Source organism: Apodemus sylvaticus, chromosome 7 (assembly GCF_947179515.1).
Source record: "Apodemus sylvaticus chromosome 7, mApoSyl1.1, whole genome shotgun sequence".
NCBI classification, from domain to species: domain Eukaryota; kingdom Metazoa; phylum Chordata; class Mammalia; order Rodentia; family Muridae; genus Apodemus; species Apodemus sylvaticus.
The window spans coordinates 120,491,890-120,519,535 of NC_067478.1; the positions used below are offsets into that span (position 1 = coordinate 120,491,890).

The 27,646-nt window shown below is 51.0% G+C and overlaps 1 protein-coding gene across 1 annotated transcript in view; it reads left to right on the forward strand.

Annotated features, from left to right (window-relative positions):
* Panx1 (pannexin 1) overlaps positions 1-26,973 on the forward strand; it is a 37,962-nt gene extending 10,989 nt beyond the window's left edge. The window contains exons 2-5 of the mRNA XM_052189094.1: positions 8,942-9,081; positions 21,354-21,574; positions 23,575-24,233; positions 25,367-26,973. Of these exons, the coding sequence (XP_052045054.1) occupies positions 8,942-9,081; positions 21,354-21,574; positions 23,575-24,233; positions 25,367-25,446 (1,100 nt within the window). The 3' untranslated portion in view covers positions 25,447-26,973. The remainder of the gene's footprint in view (positions 1-8,941; positions 9,082-21,353; positions 21,575-23,574; positions 24,234-25,366) is intronic.
* Positions 26,974-27,646: the final 673 nt, after the last annotated feature.

Consider the following 27,646-nt stretch of genomic DNA (forward strand, 5'->3'; position numbering starts at 1 on the left):
GCTCCTCAGGTTTGCTCAGCGAGCACTCTGAGCCACTCAGCCGCCTGCCCAGCCTAGCTGAGTGGCTTAAATGGTGCCTTTTTGTGAACTGGCATCTCAGCTCAGCATTGGCTCTCTCGGGGGTTGATTGTGGCTGTCTCGTGTGTTCTATGTAAACTGGCCAACCTTGCATTTCATGGGGTCTAATTATACAGAGGTGATCCAGCCGCAGGTCTGTCTGGGTTTTTTCCTCTCCAGTCATTTAGTCTTAAGATACTGTGGTATTGGGAGGCATGGTGTGTGTGTGTGTGTGTGTGTGTGTGTATGTGTGTGTATGTGTGTGTATGTGTGTGTATGTATGTGTGTGTGTATGTATATATACACATTATATATATACACATATTATATATATATATACATAATATATATATAATATATATATATATTATATATATATACACACACACATACACTCATATTATCCAGTCTTGACTCATAACCTAGCTAAGTGTTGATTGGACTATTATTTAAATGTTCCGAGTCTATTTGTAAGACATAAATAATAGCAGGAATTCACATGTTTCTTTGACTGAATGCAATGTGGATCAGTTCCTTTAGATTGCTGCAACCAAATTCCCTAACAGAAATGCCTGGAAGGATGAAAGATTTGTTTTGGCTGCTGGTTTCAGAGGGTCCTCAGCCTGTCAGAGCCTCGCTGGTGGGAGCCTGTGGCTCTGGCTGCTTACACTGTGGTTGACAAGGAAACACAGGGTGGCCTGGCCTGTAATAGAGGCCTTGGCTGTGACCCCCAAAACCCGGCCCTCATGACTTGTTTCTGCTCGTTGTCCACCCCAAACAGCACCTGCAGTTGGGGAGTAAGCATTCAAAATGAATCTGTGGGAGCATTTTAGGCTCGAGCCGTCACAGCTGTACTGGGAGAGGGGTGGGGATACCAGTGTGATGTGGAGTCCCACCGGTTTGTGGAGACCCTGCCTCCCAGTGTGGATGGTCTGTGTTTCCAGCTCATAGTAATGGATGAAGCAAGCTGAAGAGGAGTATGGTGTGCACTGATGCGGTGTTTATGGCTTCCATGGGAGTATGGTGTGCACATGAAGCAGTGTTTACAGTTTCCCTGGGTGTCCCCTATCCCTTAATGTTTCACAGAGAAGTCACTTCTGCAGTCCTGAGGGCTACGTATCACCCAGTAGAATAACACAGGTGACTGACATCCCCAGTTAACAGGAAGCTGACATCTTATGCTTCTCAAACTGGCACCCTGAGGAAAGAGCCCAGGCCTTCCCTGTGTTCTACCCCAGGTGCAGACGTCAAAAACATGGGGAACCCAGGCAGGCACAGATCACGGGGCACCATGCGTTGGTGGAGAGCCTGTGCTGTGCATGTGTTAGGAGTGTGATTGACAGAGAGGCATCGTTGTCACCGAGGGAAGTCAGGGCAGGAACTCATACTGTCTTGAAGGGGGACACCTTGTGGGAACAGCTCTCATGGGTCCGCTTGCAGACCACACGTAGCAGGAAGTGGAACCACCCACAGTGGCCTGGGCCTCCTCTGTCATTGAATGAGACAACCAAGCCCCAGGACATGCCCACAGGCTAAGCTGATGGGGCCATCTCAGCGGAGACTTAGGTGACTCTAGGCTGTGACAGTTGATAGTTAAAAGGTAACACGATAGAAGTGGGGGTTTTTGTTTTTTTTGTTTTGTTTTGTTTTGATAAGGGAGACTCATTATATTATATGAAGTTCCTGTTGCTATTCTTAAACTTGGTGACTTCACTGGGTTAAGAAAAAGCCCTGGTTCTTAGAGGATACACAGCACTTAACTGACAGAAGGGAGATCTGTGGCTGTCAGTGGCTCGGCCACAGAAGCCTGTTAGGTCTCATAGATGCAGGTTGAGGACGCAGGATCTGAGGTCTGCTTAATCTAAGTATGGAATGGGCTGTCACTGTCATGATCTTAAAACTTTTCTGTGAGTCTGAGAAAAAAATCACAATGAAGGATTGACTTGAAAAAGGCTGAGGTAATTAGAGCAATATACCCTTTCACTCTAAAGTCCCGAGTGCCCGCGGGACAAATTGGTAACTAATCTCTAATGTCCGTGTGTCTGAGGTAGTTTGTCTTAGGTGACTGCAGCATTTAAAGAATTCAGTTCTCTTACATCTTTGAGGCACCACTGAGCACCTCGTGTGCCATCCTTTTACAGTCGTGGGACGGCTGTCAGGCCTCTGTTAGGCATGTACAAGTTTTCTCTGGAAGTGACTTCTGGCACAGGCATGAAACCTCACACACCACCCAGTTCCTTACTGTCGTTTTCCCTGGACGTACTCCTGGCCTTGGTCGCCTGTGTGAGGGTGTGTTGTCACACCCTCTTCCCTGACCATACTTGCCAACTTTTTGTTTCTCTGGCTGCGGGCCACACATCCCAGTTCCTGCGGCTGGCATGGACAGGATATTGCGTTTCTCCTTGTAGAGGCAAAGCTGTCCTGGTGGAGTCTTGTCCAGTGTGTGGGACTTGGAAGGAACAGCATTATTTTCTGAAGCTCTTTGTTCAGTTGGTGCTCAGGTGTCTGGGGTGTGTGGGAGGCTCCTGTAGAGCACGCTTGAGCTTAGCAAAGAGCAGCCATTACAGAGCTGTGTGCTCACAGCCGGGCCGTGGGAGGAGTCCCCAGGACTTTAATTCAAATTTTTTTCCCAGCATCCTTAAATGTAGCTGGTTCTTTTCAAGTGTAGTGCTTTGAAGGTTGTTTTATGGCCTGCTTGGGTCCTTTATATGAGATAGGTGTGTGTGTGTGTGTGTGTGTAATTTACAGTAAACAAATTATAAATATTTTTTGTTTTGTGAAATGAAAACACTTTGTTGACTTTAAAGCTGTGCAGAAAATAGCAGTCAACATTATAATCACAATTACGTTGTTTTCCTTTCCGCCTCTGAGAGCAGCAGTCACAGCATGTGTCTTCCCCTCAACAAAGGCTTTCCAGGTCTTCCATCTCAGACCCAGTTTTACTCAGTAACTATCCCTTCTCTTTTCTCTTTCTTTTTTAAAAATGGGGAGTCTGAGTTCCCACCCACCTCTCCCTAGTCAGGAGTGCCTCCCTTTGCTCATGGGTGAATGGAGGGCAGAGGGTGGGGGAAACTGACAGCAAGGACCACGCCCCTCCCTGGCCCTCTGCTGCCCCCTGTAGTCTGCAGTGGGACACTTTCCAGAATCCCACACATGGTTTGAAGTTCTGAAGTTCTCCTTGTCACCTGACTAGATTTCTCTGTTGATGGTTTTATTTTTGTTAAATTTGAGGTTTTGAGGCTTTTCGTTAGCTCCTCGGATGCCGGCTTCCCACCAGCCTAGCAAACGTCCCTCCCTCGGGGAGCCGGGAGGAGCAGTGTGTCAGTTAGAGGCGGGACACACTCCAGCTCCCTCGCATCTTGCCTTCGCTCCCCTGCCCTGCCTGTCCTGTCGGTATCACGTATGAGCTAAAGAAAGGGGGAGCAGTCGCAGAAGTAGAACAGAGCCCCTCCTTCAGCTGGAGGATAAAGACAACCCTGGTGTCCTGGAGAAGCCATGGTTGGCTCCCTGGTGTCCCCCTGCCCTGGTCTGGGGCCGCACTGCTTTGCTTTCTCCTAAGCGTGTGCGGCAGCTGCAGTGGATGTGATCTCGGCCGTGGGAGAGGCCGTGGGGCTGCTCTTCTGAGGCAGAGGTGCCTGCGAGGCAAAGGGAGGCCTTGGTGACTCCGGTCATCCGCTTAGCTGACGAGCCTTCCTCTGGGAGCCCCAGCAAACACCTTTCCTCTTCAGGATCTCACCGTATTTTGTCAGCCCCATGGGTGTGAAGCCCACAGCTCCCTCCATGTTTCAGTCAGCCTGAAAGAGTGTCTTTCTTCTTCTTGGCGTGAACATGAACATGTGTGTGCTGTAGTGATTATTTGTTGAACAAAAGAAGTAGTGACCCAAACAGGGTGTGGCTGGGCTCATAGCTGCATAAGCACGGCCCCTGGCTGCTTGTCTAGGACCTCTGGGCTGTGGGAGCATGGGGCAGGCAAACAGCATGAGACTGGATGGGACAGGAAACCACTTACATCGTACAAGGCATACCCCAGTGACCTACTTTTCCACAAGACCGCACAAACGCAAGTTTCCAGAACTTCCCAAAACAGTACCACCAACTGGAGACTAAGTAAGTTCCCTACGAGAGCCTGTAGGGACATTTTGAAATTCAGATCATGACATGCACATTGTGTATAGTTGTGGCCAGAACACTGGAGAGTCCTGTCCCCTCCTTCCACTGACACAGTGCATGGACCCTGGGACACTTGCTGGAGGGTCTTTTGTCAAGTGTCGAGGCACCAGGCGTCTCAGCCCACAGCAGTGGCTGAGCACCCTGATGTCAGACTGTCGTGTGTGTGTGTGTGTGTGTGTGTGTGTGTGTGTGTGTGTTTGAGGCTGGATAGCTGGGCGCCTGCTCGGGGCTGCTCTCACAGTAGCCCCCTCTTTATTCTGTCTCTTTTCCTAGTTCTGTGTCTGCCCTAGCATGGCTTTTGGCTTCTTTGAGTTTCCCGTTCCTAGGCAGAAAACACCAAGTATTCATCTGTTTCATTTGCCGGAATGTTCTCAGCCATTGCCAGAAAGCTGTCCACTCAGGGCCACTTGGGGGAGCCACCCGCTGCGGCATCCTGTCCTAACAGACCCTAGTGGGGACTTCTCCTGAGTCCAGAGGCACGTGGAGAGGGGGCGGAGCGTGGCGGGACCACTTCGGGCTGAGCTTTAGTTCCCTCTAGGCTACAGGAAGTGGGCCTTTTCTCCGCCATACGACCGAGTCTTGAGTAGGTGGTGGAGGAGGGAACTGGTGGTGTCCAGCGAGGTCGCCTGCTGTCTCTGCAGACTAGGGATGCCTGCACTGGAGGCTGAGGACCTCGGCGTGTCCTCAGTCTCCAGCTCTCTGCTTTCTCCATTTTCTTTTGAAAGATGTTTGCTACAGATAGTTGAGATGTTTTTCTTTGCCAAGAGTTTCTGCTACTGCAGAAGGAAGGTCCCTGAACCCCGAAAGAGAGCTTGAAGCACTTTCTTTTTCTTTCTTTCTTTTTTTTTTTTTTCGAGACAGGGTATTTCTGTGTAGCCCTGGCTGTCCTGGAACTCACTCAGTAGACCAGGCTTGCCTGGAACTCAGAAATCCACCTCCCTCTGCCTCCCAAGTGCTGGGCTCTTGGTGCCTCCCAGAGCCCGGCTCTTGAAGCACTTTCCTTCAGGGAGACTGTATAAATGCTGCACAGGAGAGTTGTTCTGACCCAGGCAGGCTGCGGCGGACTCCTGACAGCACGGTCCATTTCCAGGAGGATTTGCCCAGATGTCCCAAGCACATAGCTTATAGGCAGTTACCCGGGGACACTCATCCCGCTTGTCCCCTGCAACCGCACACTTATACCTTGGCAGGAGATGTTAGCCGGGACCTGAGCGTGAGGAGACCCACGCACCCTGTTTTTATGAAATGCTACATCTTGAGTTTAATGGGTCAAAGGAGCCAGGAGCACCTAGAAATGTCTTACCCATTCCAGGTCACACTTAACCCCCTCACTCAATGGCAAGAACTGTCCCTCTCCCAGGATGCTTTGCAACGGCTGGTGACGTCAGGATGATCTCTCCCAAGCCTCAGAAGTCCACCGTCCTGACAACACAGACCACACACGTGCATGGATCTCTCTTCCATGGGAAGGGTGACCCTTGGAGGCCGATTCTACTCTAGGGCTTAGGGAGTCTACCATGCTGTCTCCGTAGAGTAGAAGGGACAATGGCGGTGTGCTTCAGTCGTTGAAGCAATGCGGGGGGGAAGTCAGCTCATGGTTCCCAGGCACCCACAGAGCCCCCAGTGAGGCCCGGGCACCACAGCACCACTTTGCTGCCTCCCTCCCGCCCTCCCCATCCCAACAACAGCAGTGTCGATATTAACGTCATCCCCATTAGAGACCCAGGCTTTGGAAGGTTAAGTGACTTACCAGCAATGAGTCACCCAACCGAGTGACAGAGTGAGGTTTAAATACAGCCGCAGAGACCAGGCCCCTCACCCTGCGTGGGCTGTGGAGGAGAGCGTAGGCTGTGGAGGAGAGCGTGCCTCATCTGAGGGGGACTGGAGGGACCAGGGCAAGGCAGTGGGAACTGAGCCGCCACCGCTGGCTCACTGCCTGTGACACGTCCCCTCCCCAGTAAACACTTGATGAAGGCAAGGAAGGGGCGCAGTTCTGCTGGACCCTGAGGCCACATGGGTAGAGTGACTGCCACTCCCACAACACCTGTGTGTGCAGAGGAAGCCGTTCCCATTTTGCCATGGAGAAGTGTCTTAGTTACGGTTTTGCTGCTGCGAACAGACACCATGACCAAGGCAAGTCTTATAAGGACGACATTTAATTGGGACTACTTACAGGAACAGAGGTTCAGTCCATTATCATCAAGGCAGGAGCAAGGCAGCATCCAGGCAGGCGTGGAGCAGGAGGAGCTGAGGGTTCTACATCTTCATCTGAAGGCTGCTAGCAGAATACTGGCTTCCAGGCAGCTAGAATGAGGGTCTTAATGCTCGTGTCCACAATGACACACCTTTTAATAGTGCCACTCCCTGGGCGGAGCATATACAAACCATCACTGTTAGCAGTCTGTCTAAGCTCCACCCCACGGTTACCTGGCAACAGCCAGGTAGGCCTGGCCCACTCTAAAAGGGGCTGCTTGCCCCCCCCTCTCTTGCCTCTCGGCTCTCTTGCTCCCCCTCTCTCCACATTTCCTCCCCCCCTCCATACAGTCATGGCCGACCTCTGCTCCCTACTCCCTCTCTCCCACTCTCAGCCTTTCTCTGCTTCTACTACCCTCTTAACTCCCCTCCCCACGCCCTGAATAAACTCAGGCCGATGAGACCCCCCCCCCCTTCCCCCATACCTCAACACACTCCCCTAGAACATATTCTTACACTTCTTTATCTTTTGATAAACACATCAATCACAAGAAGGTCACATTCCACAGTCCCTTCCCAGAAGAACACATTACGACAGACCCCTGAGTGGGACCCAGGTCTTCTGTCTCGTCCCTGCACAACCCTATCTCCTGTTGGGAGGCTCAGTCTTCAGTATTTGCCTTCTAAATCTAAGCCATTTAGGAAACAATTTGGTTTGTGCCCCCTTTTTCTTCTTTTAGAGGAAATGGAAAATTACCTCTTTGTCCAGCAGACATCTGCGGTCAATGTCCCTTCAGACTTTTCTTTCTTAGGACAAAAACCAAGCCCTTTTCCCTGAGGGCTGTGGAGAAAGCTCACAGGGTACAGTGCTGCATATGAATGAGAATCTGACTTTGAGCTGCAGAATCCACATAAGTGGGGCGTGGTACATGCTGGTTGGGGATGCTGTGACCAGAAGAGCCTGGGGCTTACTGGCTAGCCTGGCCTAGCCCAATCTCTGAAAGCCAGGCTCTAGTGAAGCGCTTTCTATCAAGAAATAAGGTGGAGAGGGCCTGGAGGGATGGCTCAGGGGTTAAGAGCACTGACTGCTCTTCCAGAGGTCCTGAGTTCAGTTCCCAGCATCCACATGGTGGGTCACAATGGTCAGTACCCCAGTTCCAGGGGATCTGACACCCTAACACAGAAAACACCAATGCATATAAAATAAAAATAAATAAGAGTTAAAAAAAAGAAAGAAGGCGGAAGATGAACAAACGTGAGGAGGAATATTCAAGGCTGCCTTCTGGACGCTGCCTGCACAAACCTGTGTTGAGTTGACCATGTAGCCCGCCTACCCATGGGTGCCTTCTTTGTTGACCTCCTGAACTCAGTATTTCAGCATTTCTGTTCATTTTTTTCTCGCCCCCTGTTGTTTTTATGGTATTTCACTTATTTCTAGAATGTTCTCCCAGCAGAGCCCAAGCTGTTGTCAGGGCCAGTGTCAGCAGGTGTGACTCCACAGTGCTAAACTCCGGTATGTCCTGGGTGTATCTTACTCCACTAAGTTCCAGTATGTGCTGGGTGTATCTTAGTTCCTTCCTCACCGTCATCCCCTCTTCAGCCCTGGTGCTCCACGACCTAGATCAAGCTTCTTAAACTTTCTCCACTCGTGGCCGTTATGAGAACTCAGGTATATGTGTATATAAATCAAGCATTTATTCATAGTTATGCATTTATTTAACACCATTCTTGTGTATATATAATTTTACCACTTATTAAAATTACTCACGGATGGGGTGGGCGTGCTTGTTGCCGTAATTGATCCGAAAGATATTCCGATTTGATCCTTATGTTATTGTGATATTAGGATACTATTTAGTGAATTTGTTTTCCTCCATTATGCTTCCATGAGTGTAGAAAACTTTGCACAGTTAAGCCACTGCACTCGTAACTCTCCCAGTTTGCCTTGTATGCCTGTGATAAACACCAAGGACCCTAAACAACTTGAAGGAAAGTGTTGGTTTACGCTTCACTCCATGGCAGGGACCTGGCGGCAGGAGCGGTGCTGTGGAGGAATATCATTAAGGAAATGCCCCACAGACCTGCTCACAGGCCAGAGAGAACTAATTCTCCTCTGACTTTTCTCTTCCTGCATGACTCCAGCCTGCGTCAAGTTGACAAAATCTATCGAATACGAAAACATATCATAGTCTTGGCTGTGAGCGGGGTTGCTTCGGGCAGTATTCAGAGTGTTGCGTGATACCAAGCGTGTTCTGCGTGCTCAGACCCGGGGCTGCCAGCAAACCTTGGATTCGTTCCACATTTGAGTTTGAATTTTTGATCATTGCATATCCAGCAACCTTTTACTGTCAAGGTATTTTTAAAATGCCTGCATTCAGCTGGTGTGTGATGTCCAAATTCAGTGCGGGGAGCTTTGACCACCGGACAGCACTTGAACCCCCGAGGCCGTGGGGCCGTGTGGGGGAGGAACGCAGGCCTTTGCGTGTTTCATTCATTCGGAACTGTCTGCTTTGCTCCCCAGGTACCCAGATAAGCTGCTTCTCCCCGAGCTCCTTCTCCTGGCGACAGGCCGCCTTTGTGGATTCGTACTGCTGGGCCGCTGTACAGCAGAAGAGCTCTTTGCAGAGTGAGTCCGGAAACCTCCCCCTGTGGCTGCACAAGGTAATGAGATGCTGTCACGCCTGCCTGCCTGCCTGCCTGCCTGCCTGCCTGCCTGCCGTGCTCGCTGGTGCCGTATAGATGGAGAGGTGAAGGTCTGGGAACGCTGTGCCAGCCACGGCCATGCAAGAGTGTGTGGTCAGCCAAACATGCAGAGGGGGCCTCAGCAGTGACTGTGTCCCACATCTATGTGGACCAGATAGGGAATAGATGCTCTCGTGAGCTCTAGCTCTTCAACGAGAGGCACCTTGTCTGTCTTCGCCTTCTTTGAGTCCTTACTTCCCCTGCAGAAGGTTGGCTAGAGCCTTTTGTGATATGCGGCTCTCGTAGAAAAAGTAAAGACTGACAATAGTTGGGTTGCTTCTGGCCTTTGTGTTACTGGAGGACTAGGAGCCCGGCTGCGAATCCTGGCTGTACATCATGGGTGGGTTTCTGGTAGGTGGGTGGGTTTCTGGTAGGTGGGTGGGTTTCTGGTAGGTGGGTGCACTGGAGGGAAGGAGAGATACTACACAACAGGCATCAGCAGCCAGGCTGTCCAGGTTAGAGAGAAGAGGTGCAGGTCGGGGGAGGGTTGGGTGTGGGGGATACAGACACTGCAGAGTAAGAAACTGCAGCCGGAGCTAGCGAGTGTGCACAGAGGAACACTGAAGAGATGACTGGACACCTGCAGTCTGACTAGGGAGTAGTGATGTGACATCTGTGAGCAATGATGTGACATCTCTGGTCTTCTCTGTGAGTGAGCACGCCACTCTGGGTCTTCCTGCGAGCCATGATGTCACACTCTCGGTCTTCCTGTGAGCTGTGATGTCACACTCCGGGTCTTCCTGTGAGCTGTTATCACAACACTCTGGGTCTTCCTGTGAGCTGTGATGTCACACTCTGGGTCTTCCTGTGAGCTGTGATGTCACACTCTGGGTCTTCCTGTGGTGAGCTGTGATGTCACACTCTGGGTCTTCCTGTGAGCTGTGATGTCACACTCCGGGTCTTCCTGTGAGCTGTGATGTCACACTCTGGGTCTTCCTGTGAGCTGTGATGTCACACTCCGGGTCTTCCTGTGAGCTATGATGTCAACACTCCAGGTCTTCCTGTGGTGAGCTGTGATGTCACACTCTGAGTCTTCCTGTGGTGAGCCGTGATGTCACACTCTGGGTCTTCCCTGAGACCTTGGGTTTTCTCTGTGCATACAAAGGCAGGACTCTGCTTTAGCCTGCCCTTCAGCCACTGGTTCTTTTGCCCTTTGAAAAAAACCAACAAGAGCATTTGTCTCACCTGATGTTCTCGTCTACAGACGTGTGTCTTCTGCAGTGCCAGAGCTGACTGCAGACCCTCTGCAACTGTACCGGCGTGTGGTCACCCGGTCGGAGCTCTTCTCTTACGAGACCCCTTCCCCTGTGCTCTGACTGGTGCTGGCTCTGACCCCGCCTTCCCCAGGCACCTGCATATGCACATCTGGCGTGGACGTACCACGTGATGCCTGGCTTGGCCTTTTCCCTTTGATGTGCAGCCCAAGTGCTGGGTGGGTTCTTGTGGGTTAGCACATTGCCTTGTAAGGACCTTCGCACAAGTGGGCACTTGCAGAAGATAGGAAGCTTTGTAAATCCCGCTCTGTGCTGCTGCAGTTTAAGGCCATGTTAAAATGTCATTGTGGAAATGCCAAGTTGTAGCCAGTCCGAGTTGGCATTGGCTGAGCCTCGGATTGTAGCAGGGATTGCTGAAGGTAAGGGTTGGCACGGACACGAGCTGCAGTGAGACTCCGGAGCAAGAAATACCCTGAGATTTCTGTCCAGGTGGTTCTCACAGGAAACACTATGGGAAGCCTTGAGAGCCAAGGCCCTGGGGTCATAGAGTGGTCTGGGCTGTACAAACAGAACCCGGGTCTGTAGACTCCCAAGTTTCAAGTCAAAGGAGTAGTGTGGGTGGCCCATCGAAGGTGACCTGCTGTGACAAGCGACTGAGGCTCCTTCTGGCGCTGAGCTCATTTCCTGTGGTGGTTCTGAGTGTCCCAGCTCTGGCCAAGGACTGGGGACAGAAATTGAAGAAACCTGCCTGGTTAGCACTCAGGCTTGGCTGGGAGGAAGGGGCTCCCTCCCAGGGGTTAGAGAACTGGTCCGAGCCATTTCAGTGCTCGGGGAATGAGACCACTTGGGCATTGAGGATGCCTCTAAGTTACATGCTTGCCAGAAGTAAAGCTGAGTCCTCCCGGGAGGAAGGGGACACCATCCAGAGTGTCACCTGTGCTTTGTCTCTTTATGCAGGGCGTTTGGGATCCACCAGACATACCACAAATGAGGAAGACCCGGGGAAAACTCACAAGCAGAAACAGGCCTGTGGGAGGTCTTGATCAGACCTATCTCTCATAGCAGTGGACTCGGGAACTGAGTTACAGAGGCGTCTCAGGGAGCTAGAGGGATCCAAGGAGGCTTCCGAGCTGCAGACAGCGGCACGGAGTTCCTTTTACCTGATGTCCACCTCCTCATGCTAGCTTGGCCGCAGTGGGCCACAGATGGCGTCGCAGATTCTCAGAGGTCCCTGTGGTGAAATGAACATGCGAGAAAATAATTAGAAAGCGAGACTGAGCCGTGAGCTCCCCTGTCCCTCCGCTGGTCTCTGGGTGGAGGAGCCCAGCTTACTGGATCTGTTATTCCTTGGTGCTCCTGTGGCAGGGGCTTTAGTGGAGAAGTGACAGCCAGGAGGTTGTGGGTGGAGACTGAGCTATAGAAGAAGTGATTTGTAAAACAAAACCAGAAAACCTGGCTCGGTTCTTCTCAGAAAAACGTGCCTTCCTTGACGGTAGGTCGGTCCAGGAAGATTGTGTGAAGTAAGTCCTGAGACTGAGGTGGATGAGAGGCTGCAGACGAGATGGTGAGGATGCTGAACCGACAAGGGGGGGGAGCCCTCCTTGGGGGACTCGCATATCAGATGTCTAGCATATCAGATATTTATGTTATGATTCATAACAGTAGCCAAATAATCACAGTTATGAAGCAGCAACAAAATAATTCTATGGTTGGAGGTCACCATGGCATGAGGAACTGTTCTAAAGGGTCGCAGCCTCAGGAAGGTTGAGAAGCGTAGGGGGAGTGTGGGGTGAGGCGCTTCCCTGGAGATGCTCTGTCCTGTTGGGAAACAGGGTGGCCATGGCCGACTGGAATGGACGCAGGATTACGGAGAATAGGATCTGTGGCTGCCAGACAGGCGTATGGCAAAACGTTGAACCAGCGGGAGCCGCTGCATGTCCTCAGCAGAGTGTGTTGGGTTCTAAGAGTCGGTCCTTAGAGCCAACTCTTGTTGGTTGGTTAGTGGTGGGAGGAGAGGCAGGGGAAGGCTCGCCAGTTACAGAGGCGGATTTGATCCATAGGAGGGGAGCAGGGAAAGCCTCAGCCAGGCACAAAAGAGAGTTTATGTTGGGAAGAGAGAGAGAGGGGATGTGGGAGAGCCTAGTGAGTCAGAGAGGAGAGGCGCAGAGACCACTCGCCTGGCCCGGGGAAGGCTCTGGTCAGGATGGAAGAGGACGGATGGACAGACAGACGGACGCAGGTGCTTAGCTGTGTTGTGGTAGCAGCTGACCAACCACTGGGGTAGCATGCCTGGTGATACGGGGCCCATTCCAGCTATCTGGGGCGCTGACATAAGCCACTTCTCCTATAAACTGGATTTGTCAAGGTATTTTATTACAGCAACAGAAACGAAACTAAGACAGACACGGAATTGCAGGCCGGCATAGAGGTCTCCACAGTGGCACACTGGTGTGTAGACACACACTATGTGAGGAACATGTGAGTCTGATCTCTGGTGCCAACTCAGGGCACCTGTCAGGGTGTGTGCGGAAGCCGTAAGACCCAGGGTGTAGGAGGTGTGGTGTCTCTTTAGTTCCTTTCTGTGCCTGTGCTGTCATAAAATGCTGAGGAGAAGCAGCATGGAGAGGAAAGGGTGTATGTGGTTCATGTTCAGGTCATGATCTGCCACTGAAGGAAGTGAGGGCGGGGGCGCAGCTGTGAAGGAGAGCCGCTTGCTGGCCTGTCCTCTGCCTCACAATCACACTCACACTTAACTCACTTTCTCACACAACCTAGCACCAGCTGCCCAGAGAATGGTGTTGCCAGAAAAAGATTGGTCCCTCCTGCATCAGTTAGTAACTGTGACACCCCCTATCGTGACACCCCCTATCGTGACATCCCCCCCCCCCCCCCCCCGCGACCCCAGGCCACTCAGCTAGGCAGTTCTTTTGGAGGCTCCCCAGCCAGGTGACTGCTCAAAGCTAATTAGGACAGAGTCTGAGGGGCACTGGCATGGAGAGTTGGTGGGACAAGAGAATCCCGCAGAAGACAGAGCTGCCGTGGAGAGGCAAACAGAAAGCCGTTCTGTGGGAGCAGAGAGCACATTGTCCTGTGCGCATCATCTGCTCAGCACAGTAGCAAGAGCCTAATGCTTCCAGGGCTATGCTGGCCACAAGAGACCCCGGTGAAGGACGTGGGTGTGCTCTCTTTGAATTTTGTCACCCAAAAGATTATGCTACCATCTTAACCCTGTTAGGATGAATATGACTTCATTTGAACAGGTCATTTAAACAGTGGGTGAGTTATGAGGGCCGGTCCTGGAGTTGGTTAGTATCGTCCTTACAGGGAGAAAATGTGGGACACACACAGAGGGGACCGTGGGCACACTTGTGGGGAAGGTGACCTGTGAGAGATGGGGACAGTGGGCACACTTGTGGGGAAGGTGGCCTGTGAGAGGCAGGGACAGTGGGCACACTTGTAGGGAAGGTGACCTGTGAGAGTTGGGGACAGTGGGCACACTTGTAGGGAAGGTGACCTGTGAGAGGTGGGGACAGTGGGCACACTTGTAGGGAAGGTGACCTGTGAGAGGTGGGGACAGTGGGCACACTTGTAGGAAAGGTGGCCTGTGAGAGGCAGGGACAGTGGGCACACTTGTAGGGAAGGTGGCCTGTGAGAGGCGGGGACAGTGGGCATACTTGTGGGGAAGGTGACCTGTGAGAGGCGGTCTCCCCAGGCCTTCGGAGGGAGCATCTTGGCCTACAGAACAGTCAGAGAAAAGACTCATTGTCCAAGGCCTTTCAGAGTGTGGGATTTGAGTGTGACAGTCCCGGGAGTGAGCAGGGCGTACAGTCAAGGTGGCTCACTGTGTAAGAGCGTGCTCTGCTCTCCAGAGGGCCTTGGTCTCGGGGCTCTTAGTTTAAGCATCCACACAGGGCAGCTCGCACCTGCCTGTCCCTCCTGCTCTAGGGGATCTGACCCCATCTTTTGACCTTTATAGCACCCACACATATCTGGTATGCTCACACATACACAGACATAATTAAAAATAAAGTAAGTTTAATATATATATTTTTCCAAGCTTGTTCCCTGACTAGGGAAGTAGCCTATGCCATGCAGAATTAGAGCTGTGGCTTTTGAGTTGGGCACAGATAGGTAATCATAGCTGCTGTGTTCCCACACTGAATGTTTTTCAGTTTTTTACCTTTTAAAAATAAAATATAGGGGGCTGGTGAGATGGCTCAGCGGTTAAGAGCACTGACTGCTCTTCTGGAGGTCCTGAGTTCAAATCCCAGCAACCACATAGTGGCTCACAACCATCTGTAATGAGAAACAAATAAACCTATGGGCTGGAGTGAGCTGGGTTGGAGCAAGAGGGGGAAAATACAGATTTAATCTAAAACTAGTTTGCACGCTAAATGATAGTGCAATGGAATGATCTTATATAGTTTTAAATAGAAGAAGAAATGGGAGAATTTTCAGATTGCAAAACCCCTTTCCTCAGAATAGTCTTTTTAAGTCACTTTCTCTAAGAGGGTCACTGTCGTAAGTGCATCCAGTGACTAATCGTGCTTAATTCCTATAGTTCTGCTTACAGTCCTCTGCATACCCATCCTCTGAGCTCTGACCTCCCTGACAAAGCTCTGGGTCCACTAAACTCCCATTCCTCAGTTCTTGGCAGCCATCTAGCTTGTGGGTCCACTAGGCATGGTTCTCAGGGGACCAGGGGTACAGGGTGTGTGAGCAGTTCAGAGAGTCTCAGTTCAATGCCAGTTAAAACCGGGAGACCTAAATCCCCCTCAGAGACATTCTTCAGGGTAACGCGTAAGTGACTGTCACTTTGGCCCCCGCATTGTCAGTGGTTAATTGGCTAATTCTCCCCATTGACTAGGCTTACCTTCTCTCGACCCTTCCTCTGGACTTCCTCCCCTGCTTCATTCACAGGTGCTAAGAGCGGGTGTTTTTTTGCTGGGCGTGTGCGTGCATTCAGGAGAACAGCAGAGGGCGCTCTAAGACTGCTTGAACTCTGTTCTCTATCCTCCGTCTGTATATCATTGGCAAAGGTTTCTCTGAAACAGAGAGAGCAATTAAAAGACAAAGGGAAAGAATAGAAAATACTTAACAAAGCATGCAAAATATTTCTCTAAGGCAGAGTCATAGAGACTCAGGATTCACTGGAAGCCTCTGGCATTACCTGGAGTATGTACAAACACGGGTCTGAACTCCACCTACACTTTCTAGAGTGGAACTTTTAACATTGGGGTTACAGCCAGGAATGCGGTGTACTCAAAATCCTTCAAGATCCCGGCCTGGCTTGGAGCCCTGAGTGGGCACCACCACTTTAGACTGCTGTTCCTCAGATAGTGTGAGCCTGTTTACCATTGTTACTGTGGAGATGTCTACTCAAACCTGCAATTCCATGTCTGTTTTAGTTCATCTCTGTGATAAAACACCCTGAGAAATTCAGCTTACAGGAGAAGTGGCTTATGTCAGCTGCAGGTAATAGCTCCAGGTTCTAGTCTGTCTATTCTTCTGTGCATCTGACTATGGGAAAGTCAAGGCAACAGAACCAGCCCACCACATCACATCCACGGACAAGGGCAGAGAGGGGTCATTGCCTGCTTTGCCAGCTTGATTTCTCCACTCTGGACAGCTTGGGACCACGCCCCAGCCCCACCTGGAGAATGGTGCTTCTCACACCCATTGTCTTAGGGCAGTTTCCCACAGCCACACCCTTGGGTCGATCTCTGTGTGTGGTCTCACATTGAGACTCTTCCTAGGTCAAAGGGAATGGCTGCAGAGGAAACAACGTGGCTCCCGATGTCTGGGGGCTTCACAGGAAACCCTTGTCTAGCCTACGGTCCTGAAGCACTCTCAGACAGGGCAGAGTGAGGCGGGGACATCTGGACCCAGGCGGAGCTTCGCCTCTCCCATGACACTCTGAAGTTTTGGCTCTGCCCTTCCCTTCCTGCTTGCTGTCTTCTCCAGGACTCTGAGGCGCTACCCTCCTGCCGCTCAGATGCCAGCAGCTCTTCTCGACATCTTTCCTGTCTGCATTCTGAAAGCTGCCCGGGGCTCGTTGCCGCCATTCTTTTCCCGTATTTGGAAACTAACTCTTAAGTGGGTTTTGATCCGAACATTCCACAGCAGGACTGACATCCTTCATACCTTTGTCTTTCAATACAAGATGCTTTTGATTTGTCTGCTTCCACTTCCTGTCCCTCCCTGCCAGAATTCCCCCAGGCTCCTCCCATTCTCCAGCTCCTCTCATTCTCTGGCTCCTCCCATTCTCCGGCTCCTCCCATTATTCCGGCTCCTCCCTTCTCTGGCTCCGCCCATCCGCTGGCTCCTCCCACTCTCCGGCTCCTCCCATTCTCCTGGTGATCTCTGCTGTAGTACTCCTGGCTACAGCTGTCTGTGTGCTTTCAGGACCCGAACCACGTTCCTCTCACCTGTCACTGCGTAGGCATCAGCCTCCCTCTCACTTTAGAGCTGCCTCTGACTGTGGTCCTCTGGTCCTCTGTTCCGCTTTGTGGTTTTGCCAAGGTGTGTTTGATCAAGCTCTCTGTTGTGGTTTCCTGCTGTGTAAAAGAGTCAGGGTCCTTTATAGTTTCCTTGCTGGCTAACATTTCTCCAGAGCCCCTGTAAAAGCTAACACAGATCAGAACAAACTCCACAGCAGGGATGCATTCTCTCCTTGACCCCTAGACTCACGCTAAGGGGAAGTGGGGATCATCGTCCGAGGTCTCTAGTCTCCGCCTTCGTCTCACTCCTCCTGTGGTCTGTCTTTACCTCCCTCAGTTCCTGGGCTATCCCTACCTTATGTGACCTCATTAGGGCTAACTGTATTTGCCGAGACCCTATTTCAAACAGTTTCAGGCTCAGAGTTTCTTGTTTTTTTTGTTGGTTTTTTTTTTTTCAGTTTATTTGTCTGTGTTTTGCCTTCATACATGTCTGTGTGCCATGTGCTTTGATTTAGCAGTGTGTTGCGGGGCAGTCAGGGGCATCCTGTGCACTGCCTGGCACTGAGCAGATGCCCAGGAATATTTCTAAGTCCACCGTCCCCTTCCACATCTGGTAAGGCTCTTCCATATCCCTTGGAGAGCGTTTAGCTGCTTGCCTGCATCTTTGTCTTAGATGAGGAAAGAGTTGGACCACAGAGGGAGGTTGTTCTAGGCCGCCCCTGTCTCCTTTCAAACATGGGCTGTGTGACCAAAAGCCCTTCCAAAGCTCGGAGGCTACTGGCTGCAGATGGAATGGCTGCTTGTCTTTCCGTGAAGGGTCTCACTGTCTGGGAAGAGCACATTGCTGGCCGTCTGGGACATTGAACCGAGGGGTGCGGTCAGAGCCTTGAGTGACGTGCACCTCAGACCCAGCATAGAGAAGGCAGCACCAGGGGCAAAGCTTGCCCCTCATGTAGACACCTTGGCTATTCGCCACATCCCTAATTTGGCAAAAGGCTTGCGAAGGCTCTGATTTAATGCTTCTTGGATTTGTATTTCAGTTGAATTGAATTGACTGCCTTGTTGGAGCATGTAGAACAGTTTTTATATTGTTGATGGGGGTGGGAGAATTTAAGTCTGGGGAAAACTAGCAAGCCAGGCCTTCCTACACATTCCTGCAGAGTTATCCAGAGTGCAAGAACATTTAGGAAACCGGGAATACTCCCTGTGTAACACCTTCAAACACTCATTTTCTAATTACAGTGAACTGTGCTCTATTGCCTACTGGGCTAAATGTCACACTTCTTGGGTGTGTTAAACAAACTGTACACTTGTTACTTTAGGGGTAAAATTTGAGGCAAGTCCTGTTATTCAAATAGCCTCAACACAAACAAGACTCTTAACAATATTTCAGAAGCCTAAGCTAGAAATTTTTCTGCCATGGGGCTGGAGAGATGGCTCAGTGGTTAAGAGCACTGGCTGCTCTTCCAGAGGTCCTGAGTTCAAATCCCAGCAACTACAGGTGGCTCACAACCATCTATTATGAGATCTGGTGTCCTATTCTGGCCTACAGGCGTACATGCAGGCAGAATACTGTATACATAATAAACAAATCTTTTGAGAGAGAGAGAGAGAGAGAGAGAGAGAGAGAGAGAGAGAGAGAGAGAGAGAGAGAGAGAGAAATTGAGATGTCTGCCCCCTGTGGTCCCCAGTGCTTGGCTGCCTCAGTGTTGGAATGGCTTGGGCTTTAGTTTATTTATATAATGATAGTCACCGACTAGACCAGACAAAGGTGGAGTGAACACAGCCAGCTGTAATCTCACCCACCCCTAGTGCAGTTCAGCCATGTGCAGCCTGCACTGTGCCCCATTGTATGTCAGCTCGTTGCAGATCACGCTAACTTTGAAAGACTCTGTCTTGCGTGAACCCCAAAGTACCGCCAAGTGGAGGTGCCGCAGAACTTGGGGGCAAAGCATGTGCAAGTCGACTTTTTCATATTTTGGTAACTGTGTCAGCACCACCCACTTCCTTTGTAAGCCTGTGTGTGTTGCTTCATGCATTTAAAGACAAAAACAAGAAACATTATTTCCATGAAAACCAAGTATAACCCAAGGAGTCATGGGACAAATCCAAGAGACCATGAAGCCATAGCGACTGCATGGTGATAGGCACCTGGGGCGGGGCCTTAGAGCAGGAAGGAGAGTGGCCGTGAAAAACAGTGAGATCCACACCAGAGCCTGAGATTTCATACTCCATAGTAGTGCGTCAGTCACGTGTACACACACTGTGCACGTGTAAGGTGTTCCCATGGAAAGCAGGCGGGGTCCCCAGGAATGCCCACGGGGCCTTTGCAGCCTCAGTCTCCTACTGTAGGGAATTCAGGGCTGGCACGGGTCCTGCCACTCCTCTGGGTGTCCAAGGAGAGGATATTGTGTCCAGTCAGAATGACCTTGGTGTCACTACAGTGACTGTAAAACTGGAACGGTGTCATGAAACGCTGTGTAGCGTTGCAGTTTGGGGGCCATAGTCTCCCTGAGTCACTTGCCAGCTTGGTGATCCGGAGCCAGAAGCCACTCCCGGCTTCCCCTCCCCTGTTCAGACAGGAGTGACCCTCAGAGGCCTATGGGTAGAGAGAAGGACCACACGTAGGAGGCCCTATTGTTGGTGTTGCCCTCTGATGGCCAGTGCTTTGGACAGGACAGGCAGCGGCCATGTTCAGCTTCTTTTCCTGAGCGATCCAGTTTCATCTGCATGATTCCTGTATCACACGACCACTTCAGAGAGGGAAACTGAGGGTCAGAGGCTCCACGTTTTCCCAAGCTTCTAGTTGGACTAGTTCCAGATTGCCCTTCACCGCCTGACCCCTCTGGACTGTTGGGTGTCCACCAAGTGCCTCACTGTGACTTACTGTGCTGAGGCTTCTGCACAGGACACTACCCAACTGCAGAGTGACGTCCGCGGTAAGGCTCCCTCCCCCTGCGTCCTGTAGCTTTTAGGTGCTTATTCCAACTGCTCTACAGGGTAATTACCAGACCACCTAAGCCAGGATTTGTCATGATGTTTCTTTGGCATTTTCCCAGTGCTCAAAGAAGAGAAAAGCAAAACAAAAAAACTAGAGCTTTAAACCAGAACAAATGAAAGGGAAAAAAAAAAAACCAACGAAGGCCACTGTGACATCTACCTGTTCCTTAATTGGGGCTCTGATGAGGAACCATTCTGTAGGACGGGAGAGTGTATTTATTTTTCTTTTTCTGTGATTAGAAGGAGATACTGTTTGTCTCCACGTAGTCACCACTTCCTTCTGTTAATGTCTATTGAATGGGAATGGGTCAACTCGGGGTCAGATATCTGTGCAAGCATTAATCAGCAGACAGCAAGCTGGTGTCGCTGAGGGCCGTGGGAATGCTCATTTGTCCCCAGAATGAGGACAAGAGCAGCTCCAGGCAGAGTCGGGGCGTTTCCAAGGAGGCTGTCGGTGGCTTGTGCTGGCTGCTCTGAAGGGGGGTGCTCACCAGCTCTCGCTGCTCTGAGGGGGGTGCTCACCAGCTCTCGCTGCTCTGAGGGGGGTACTCACCAGCTCTCCATGCTCTGAGGGGGGTGCTCACCAGAGCTCACTGCTCTGAGGGGGGTGCTCACCAGCTCTCCATGCTCTGAGGGGGGTGCTCACCAGCGCTCGCTGCTCTGAGGGGGGTGCTCACCAGAGCGCGCTGCTCTGAGGGGGGTGCTCACCAGAGCTCACTACTCTGAGGGGGGTGCTCACCAGCACTCGCTGCTCTGAGGGGGGTGCTCACCAGCTCTCCATGCTCTGAGGGGGGTGCTCACCAGAGCTCACTGCTCTGAGGGGGGTGCTCACCAGAGCTCACTGCTCTGAGGGGGGTGCTCACCAGAGCTCACTGCTCTGAGGGGGGTGCTCACCAGCTCTCGCTGCTCTGAGGGGGGTGCTCACCAGCTGTCCATGCTCTGAGGGGGGTGCTCACCAGAGCTCACTGCTCTGAGGGGGGTGCTCACCAGCGCTCACTGCTCTGAGGGGGGTGCTCACCAGAGCTCACTGCTCTGAGGGGGGTGCTCACCAGAGCTCACTGCTCTGAGGGAGGTGCTCACCAGAGCTCACTGCTCTGAGGGAGGTGCTCACCAGAGCTCACTGCTCTGAGGGAGGTGCTCACCAGAGCTCACTGCTCTGAGGGGGGTACTCACCAGAGCTCACTGCTCTGAGGGGGGTGCTCACCAGAGCTCACTGCTCTGAGGGGGGTGCTCACCAGAGCTCACTGCTCTGAGGGGGGTGCTCACCAGAGCTCACTGCTCTGAGGGGGGTGCTCACCAGAGCTCACTGCTCTGAGGGAGGTGCTCACCAGAGCTCACTGCTCTGAGGGAGGTGCTCACGAGAGCTCACTGCTCTGAGGGGGGTGCTCACCAGCGCTCACTGCTCTGAGGGAGGTGCTCACCAGAGCTCACTGCTCTGAGGGAGGTGCTCACGAGAGCTCACTGCTCTGAGGGGGGTGCTCACCAGCGCTCGCTGCTCTGAGGGGGGTGCTCACCATGGCTGGCTCTTGCCTTTCAGTTCTTCCCCTACATCCTCCTGCTGTTCGCCATACTCCTGTACCTGCCCGCGCTGTTCTGGCGCTTCGCCGCGGCTCCACACCTCTGCTCAGACCTGAAGTTCATTATGGAGGAACTTGACAAAGTCTACAACCGCGCCATCAAGGCTGCAAAGAGTGCTCGAGATTTGGACCTGAGAGACGGGCCTGGACCCCCAGGAGTGACGGAGAATCTGGGGCAGAGGTAATGGCTCCAGAGGCTGTCCGTGGCCCCCCCCAGGGTCAGGTCCCTACACCCCTTTTTCCTGTTATGCTGGCCCAGGCTGCTGATTAGCGAGAGTGGGAAGGGGGTAGGTAGGGTGTCAACCATCTACTGGGGGTGCGGCCTGTTCTCCTCAGACCTCACTCTCCCCAGGTCAATGACCTTTCCCAGTCTGGTCTCATCCTTTGAAAAGCAGTTCTCACAGAAGTGACAGGTCAAAGTCTCACCTGTAGCGTGCTTGCTTTGATCTCCCATAATGGAAAGGCACAGAGGATTCTAAGGCCGCCATGCCTGTAGAAAGGATGAGAGATGGACTCCCTGGGTGGAGGCGCTGCCTTCTTTCTCACATTCTTCCTCAGGTTCTGTCGTGGCTAGTAGTAACAACAGCAACAGTTGTCTTATTTCTAGAAATACCTGCTATATTCCCATCATAGAATTTCTGTTGCTAAGATAAAACTCCGTGACCAAAAGCTCCTCGAAGGGGAAAGATTTATTTTAGCTAACAGTTCAGTACTACAGTCCATTATTGAAAGAAGCCAGGGCAAGAACTATGAAAGCCAGAGACACTAATCTGCCAGTTGGCTCTGCCAAGTGTTCTCTACCCTACCAGGTAGACGCATATGTGGTCTAGTTGGTTAGGCCAAAAATTTCTTTATTTTTCATGTTAATGGGGGATTGTCGTTTAAAAAACAATAATAAGCCAACATCTGCTTGCCCCGTTTTCTTTCAGTAAGGTTGAACTGTTAGCTAAGCTAAATCCTTCCCCTTCAAGCTGCTCTTGGTCATAGTGCTTTATCACAGCAATAGGACAGGACAAGCAGGGCGGGAACCTGGAGGCAGCATCTGATGCCCAGGCCCTGGGGAAGTGCCACTTAAACGGTGGTTCCACCTGCTTCCTTACGGCACCTACGGTGGCCAGTCCAGGGATGGCACTGCCCACAGTCAGCACAGTGAGCCGGGCCTCCCACATCAACCATCAATCCAGAAAATGCACCACAGGCCTATCCACAGACCAGCCTGGTGGGAACCTTCTCTCAACCGAGGTTCTCTGTTGTGAAGTGACTCTAGCTTGTGTCAAGGTGTCATAAAACTAGCTGTCACAGTCCAGACACTGGGTTTGAGTGCAACATTATTAACTAAATGAGTTTATTTGCTTCTGTTCTTTCACCCTTTTATATCTAGATAATAGAGAAACACTGGTCTATAGTTTCTTATGAGAGAGACAGGGCCCCGGACTAGGTCATTTGGGTCCCTGAATGACCTCCACCCTCCCTAGTAGGCGTGTGTTCTACATGGGTTGGAAAGTTCTTTACTCTTTTTTATGCTTAGTGGGAGATTGTCATTTAAAAACAATAATAGACCACCAGCTGCTATTCTGGATTTGAAAAATTTATTTAACAAACACTGAGCAGTGGATACCATACCCTAAATATTATTAAGTATTAACTCACATTTAATCAAGTAGGCTGTCTTTAAAATATTAAAGGCAGGGGGAGTGGCTTGGGGCGATGACTTAGCAGCTAAGGGCCCTCGCCCCTCTTCAGAGGCCGGAGTGTTGGTTTCGGGGGATCTGATGTCCTCTCCTGGCTCCCCGGGGGCTCTGCACACATGCAGGCAAAGTTTTAAATGTTTAAAACATTTAAAGGGGAAAAAAAGGATTTGTTTGTTTATCTGTCTTGGTTTTTTGAAACAAGGTTTCTCCGTGTAGCTGTGGCAGTCCTGGAATTCACTCTGTAGACCAGGCTGGTCTCAAACTCGGAGATCCTCCTGCCTCTGCCTCCCAAGTGCTCGGATTAAAGGCCTGTGCTACCACTGCCTACCGAGAAGAGGTTTTAAGCATGGTCTTATTCCCTAGCACTCAGATGAAGTTATTGTTAATGTGTTTGAAGTTTTCAGTGTGACAGTGTTAAATAAGCCCAGGCCTTTCACAGCTGATGAGACTGGCCAGGGTCTGAATTATTTTTATTTGCTTTGTTTTCTAGTCTGTGGGAGATATCTGAAAGCCACTTCAAGTACCCAATCGTGGAGCAGTACTTGAAGACAAAGAAGAACTCTAGCCATTTAATCACGAAATACATTAGCTGCCGGCTGGTGACATTTGCGGTTATCCTGCTGGCTTGTATCTACTTGAGCTATTACTTCAGCCTCTCCTCACTCTCGGACGAGTTTCTCTGCAGCATCAAATCAGGCGTCCTGAAAAACGACAGCACCATTCCCGATCGCTTCCAGTGCAAGCTCATCGCCGTTGGCATCTTCCAGCTGCTGAGCCTCATAAACCTCCTGGTGTATGCTCTGCTGGTTCCCGTGGTCATCTACACATTCTTTGTCCCGTTCCGGCAGAAGACAGACGTTCTCAAAGTGTACGAAATCCTGCCCACCTTCGACGTTCTACATTTCAAGTCCGAAGGCTACAACGACTTGAGCCTCTACAACCTTTTTCTTGAGGAGAACATAAGTGAGCTCAAATCGTACAAGTGTCTGAAGGTGCTGGAGAACATTAAAAGCAATGGGCAGGGCATTGACCCCATGCTGCTCCTGACAAACCTGGGCATGATTAAGATGGACATCATTGATGGAAAAGTTCCCATGTCCCAACAGACCAAGGGAGAGGACCGGGGCAGCCAGAGAGTGGATCTCAAAGGTAGGGCAGGCTCTCTGGGCAGACACGCCTGTTTAGCAGTCTGGGGAGTCTTTACCCTGACTGTGACTTGAACCCTTGCCCCAGTGTTATCCTGGGGGAGCCCTAGGCTGCAAGGATACAGGAACAAATCGGTGTTATCCTGCTTCCAAAGAAGGATGACTCTGTTTCCTCTCTCTGTCTTCCTGTCAGCCTGCTGGTTGCTCTGTCTGGGTCGTGCCTGCTGTCTCATGCCTCACCTCTGTTTCTAGCACGCCTCTTCTTTGCCTTGTCTTCCTCTCTGTAGCTCTGGTCTCTTTGTCCTTCTCTGTATTTATTCTTTGACAATTTCATACGTGTTTACAGAATATCTTGATCATATCCAGCTTCCCCCATATGTGTGTACCCCCACATACGTGTACCCCATATATCCCATTCCCACCTTCATATAGTCTTTATGCTTTCTGACCCACGGAGTTCAGTTAGTGCTTCCGGTAGGGACACTGGCTGATCGTGTTGGCTCTGTCTGACTTGTTTAGTCCGTGAGCCAGGCCGTGTTCGGTTCAGAAGCCAGACTCTTACCACCTGCCCCTGGCACTGACATCATCTCCTCTTCATGGGTGTGCCCTGAGCCCTGACGTAGGGCCGGGGGTTGGAATCGAGGTCCCATGGAAGGCTGGGCACTCAGCGGCCATTTCACTTGCTGTCGGCACTTGAATGGGTCCTGAGTCTGCGTTGACGGCTGCCCGCTGCAGTAGGTGGGCTCTCTGGCTGAGGGCGGCACCAATCTCTGAGGACGGACATATTTAGAAGGGAATTCGACCACATACCCGTTTAGCAAAATAACAGTAGCAGGTTCTCCTCTAGCACATAGGATCTCTTGACCTATGGGCTTTGGGCCATGTTTACTGTACAGGTGTGAATTTTCTCCTATGGAGCAGGCCTCATATATAGCCAAGAGAGTGGCTGGTTACCCCTAGAGTCATGCTCTGACTTCTTATTATAAGAGGGGGTGGCTGGCATCTCCACCCGACTTTAAGACTTTAGCCTGAGAAGCAGCCATGGCGTGAAGGATGTATATGAGCAGTCCCTCAGAGTGGGTTAATACCAGTGCTTCCTACTGTCCCCCTCATACATAATGGTTTTAATTTTGACAGATTTGGACCTGAGCAGCGAGGCTGCAGCAAGCAATGGGGAGAAGAACTCTCGCCAGAGGCTTCTGAACTTATCCTGCTAATGGTTTCGTTCTTGAATTTCAAGCCTGTGACTTCCGTGGCTCACGCACCCCTGGTGGATCCATAGTTTGTTTGCAGTAGATGTTTTTGGTATTGACGTAGTGTGTGTCCTACCGGTCTCTACTAGATATAATGGCCAACAGCGTCATGGAAGAATAGATTAGGAACGTCCCACAAGACAAAATACGGAAATGCGTAAGTGTGCTTTGTGTAAAGTCCTCACTGAAGGGCCGTTCAGAGCACAGAGCCTTCTAGTCTCAGAGAAGCACCGTTGTGCACCGGCAGTGCTGCCAGACTGGAGCTTCGAGAGAGCAAGCACTTTGGAGGATGCTTTGTTTTGTAAGATAATAATAAACCTGTCAGGATGTAATTTAATAAATAAATAAACCCTCTGTGTGCCCTTACTGACTGTTGGACAAGAAAACCGTTCCCTGGCCTGCCAGGGAAGGCGACCTGCATGAGGCAGTGTCCTAAGTTGGCTGTGACCTGAGTCTCAGCTCCTGTACAGCAAGCTGTTCTGTTACCAGCCTCAGCTAATTGTTATCCTCTGACATTGCTTACTGCCCTTTGACCTCTGCAGGGACAACAGGCTGAGGCAGTGCTGACTGAACCCAGTGACGGAGACAGTCACACCGTGGTGTGACCCAATGGGAAGCCTGAGTTTAGAGGTTATCGAGAGGTGTCAAGGCGTGTGAGACAGAACAGATTTTCCTGAAGCACACGAGGAGACCACAGCAAGGGGCACTGCCCAGCGAGAGCAGAGAATGGAACTGATACAACAGTGGCCTCGGCCATTTGTTTAGAGTCAGATTGATTAGACTTAAGCCCAACTTTTAAAATTGCACATTGATTTGTATAATTGAAGTCTTTTGAGAAGAACATTCCAGCACTGATAAACATTTTGGAATAAATTCTACGTATGGGAGGTTAGAACAGATCCGCGCATTGCTTTATGAACAGTTTTGTTTTGTAACGCGGTTCTCTCCCTGTCATAGCTCAGCCGGCCTCTGTCAGGATCTCATCCGTCTTCTCCCCTCAGGCTCCCATGTGTCGGGGCTTCAGGTGTGGGCCCCGGGCCCAGCCTTAGAAACACCTATGCTGACTTAGAACTCGCTAAAGCCTGAGTCCATTGTGACCGCGTGAATGTGTTCTATGTTCACATTTTATCATGTTTAAATGGAAGTCCTCAGGAACCGCCCAGTTCACTCTGGGCCAGTCCTAGGGACAATTGTTTACCTAATCTAACTGCGTTCTGGTGACGTCCGAAGTCCTGTCAGTGGTTGTCTGCCTCTGGGAGTGTACAGAAAAGCGGGTTTGGCTTATGCTTTCTAAGTTGGAAAGCTGATCTCATGAGTGTACTGGGTACTTCGAGTGGCTTGTCCCATGATGCTTCTCTCTGTTGAGTTAGGGCGTAGCTGGGAAGTGGTAACTAAGAAACCGATTTTGTGTATTTTTATATTGCCATGTCCGAGACATTCCGTTACAAATCTCTACAGTGTGTTTGTGGTTTTATCTTTTTTTTTTTTTAACTTGGAAATGACCTTTAAAATATTTTTTTCTTAGGATATAGATTTTTCTTTTCAAAAAGCTTCGTCTTTTTGGTAGCATACCTATAGCAGTACTTGGAGGCAGTAAAAAATGATGTTTTATTTTAGAAGACCAGGAACGGTCTGAGCTAATCATGTGCAACCTTTGGTCAGAATGCGCTCGGGGTCCTCAACCTCTGTTTCATTTGGCCCCTCCCATTCTTACCCTGAGCTCCCAGAGGACCCACAGCATCCCAGACATCACACTTGGTACTGGCTGTGGCATATAGGACACATTCTGCGGGCATCAGAGCGTAGCAGCGGCAGTAAAGACATAGGTGAGCACTCAGCGACGACAGAGCACCACAGAAAGTAGAAATCCCTCTGTGGTGTTGGGAGGAGCCAGATTGTCTGGTCCCCTGCTGTGAGTTCCACAGATGGTGACTTACGGGGTCTGGTATTTTCCTGGAGGTCAGTGACGGCTTCTGCTATAAAGGCCCTCTAAGGTGAAGTTTAGATAAAGTGCTCATGGATTTGAGCAGCTGGGCTTAGCTGGTTTCTCTGCTTCCCTTCCGGGACGTAGGGAGAAGCCGTGGGGCGGGTGGGGCTGGCATACTGATGCCCAAGCTGATGTGCGTTTGGCCTGGAGGTCAGCCCTTCCGTCTGGTGACCTGGT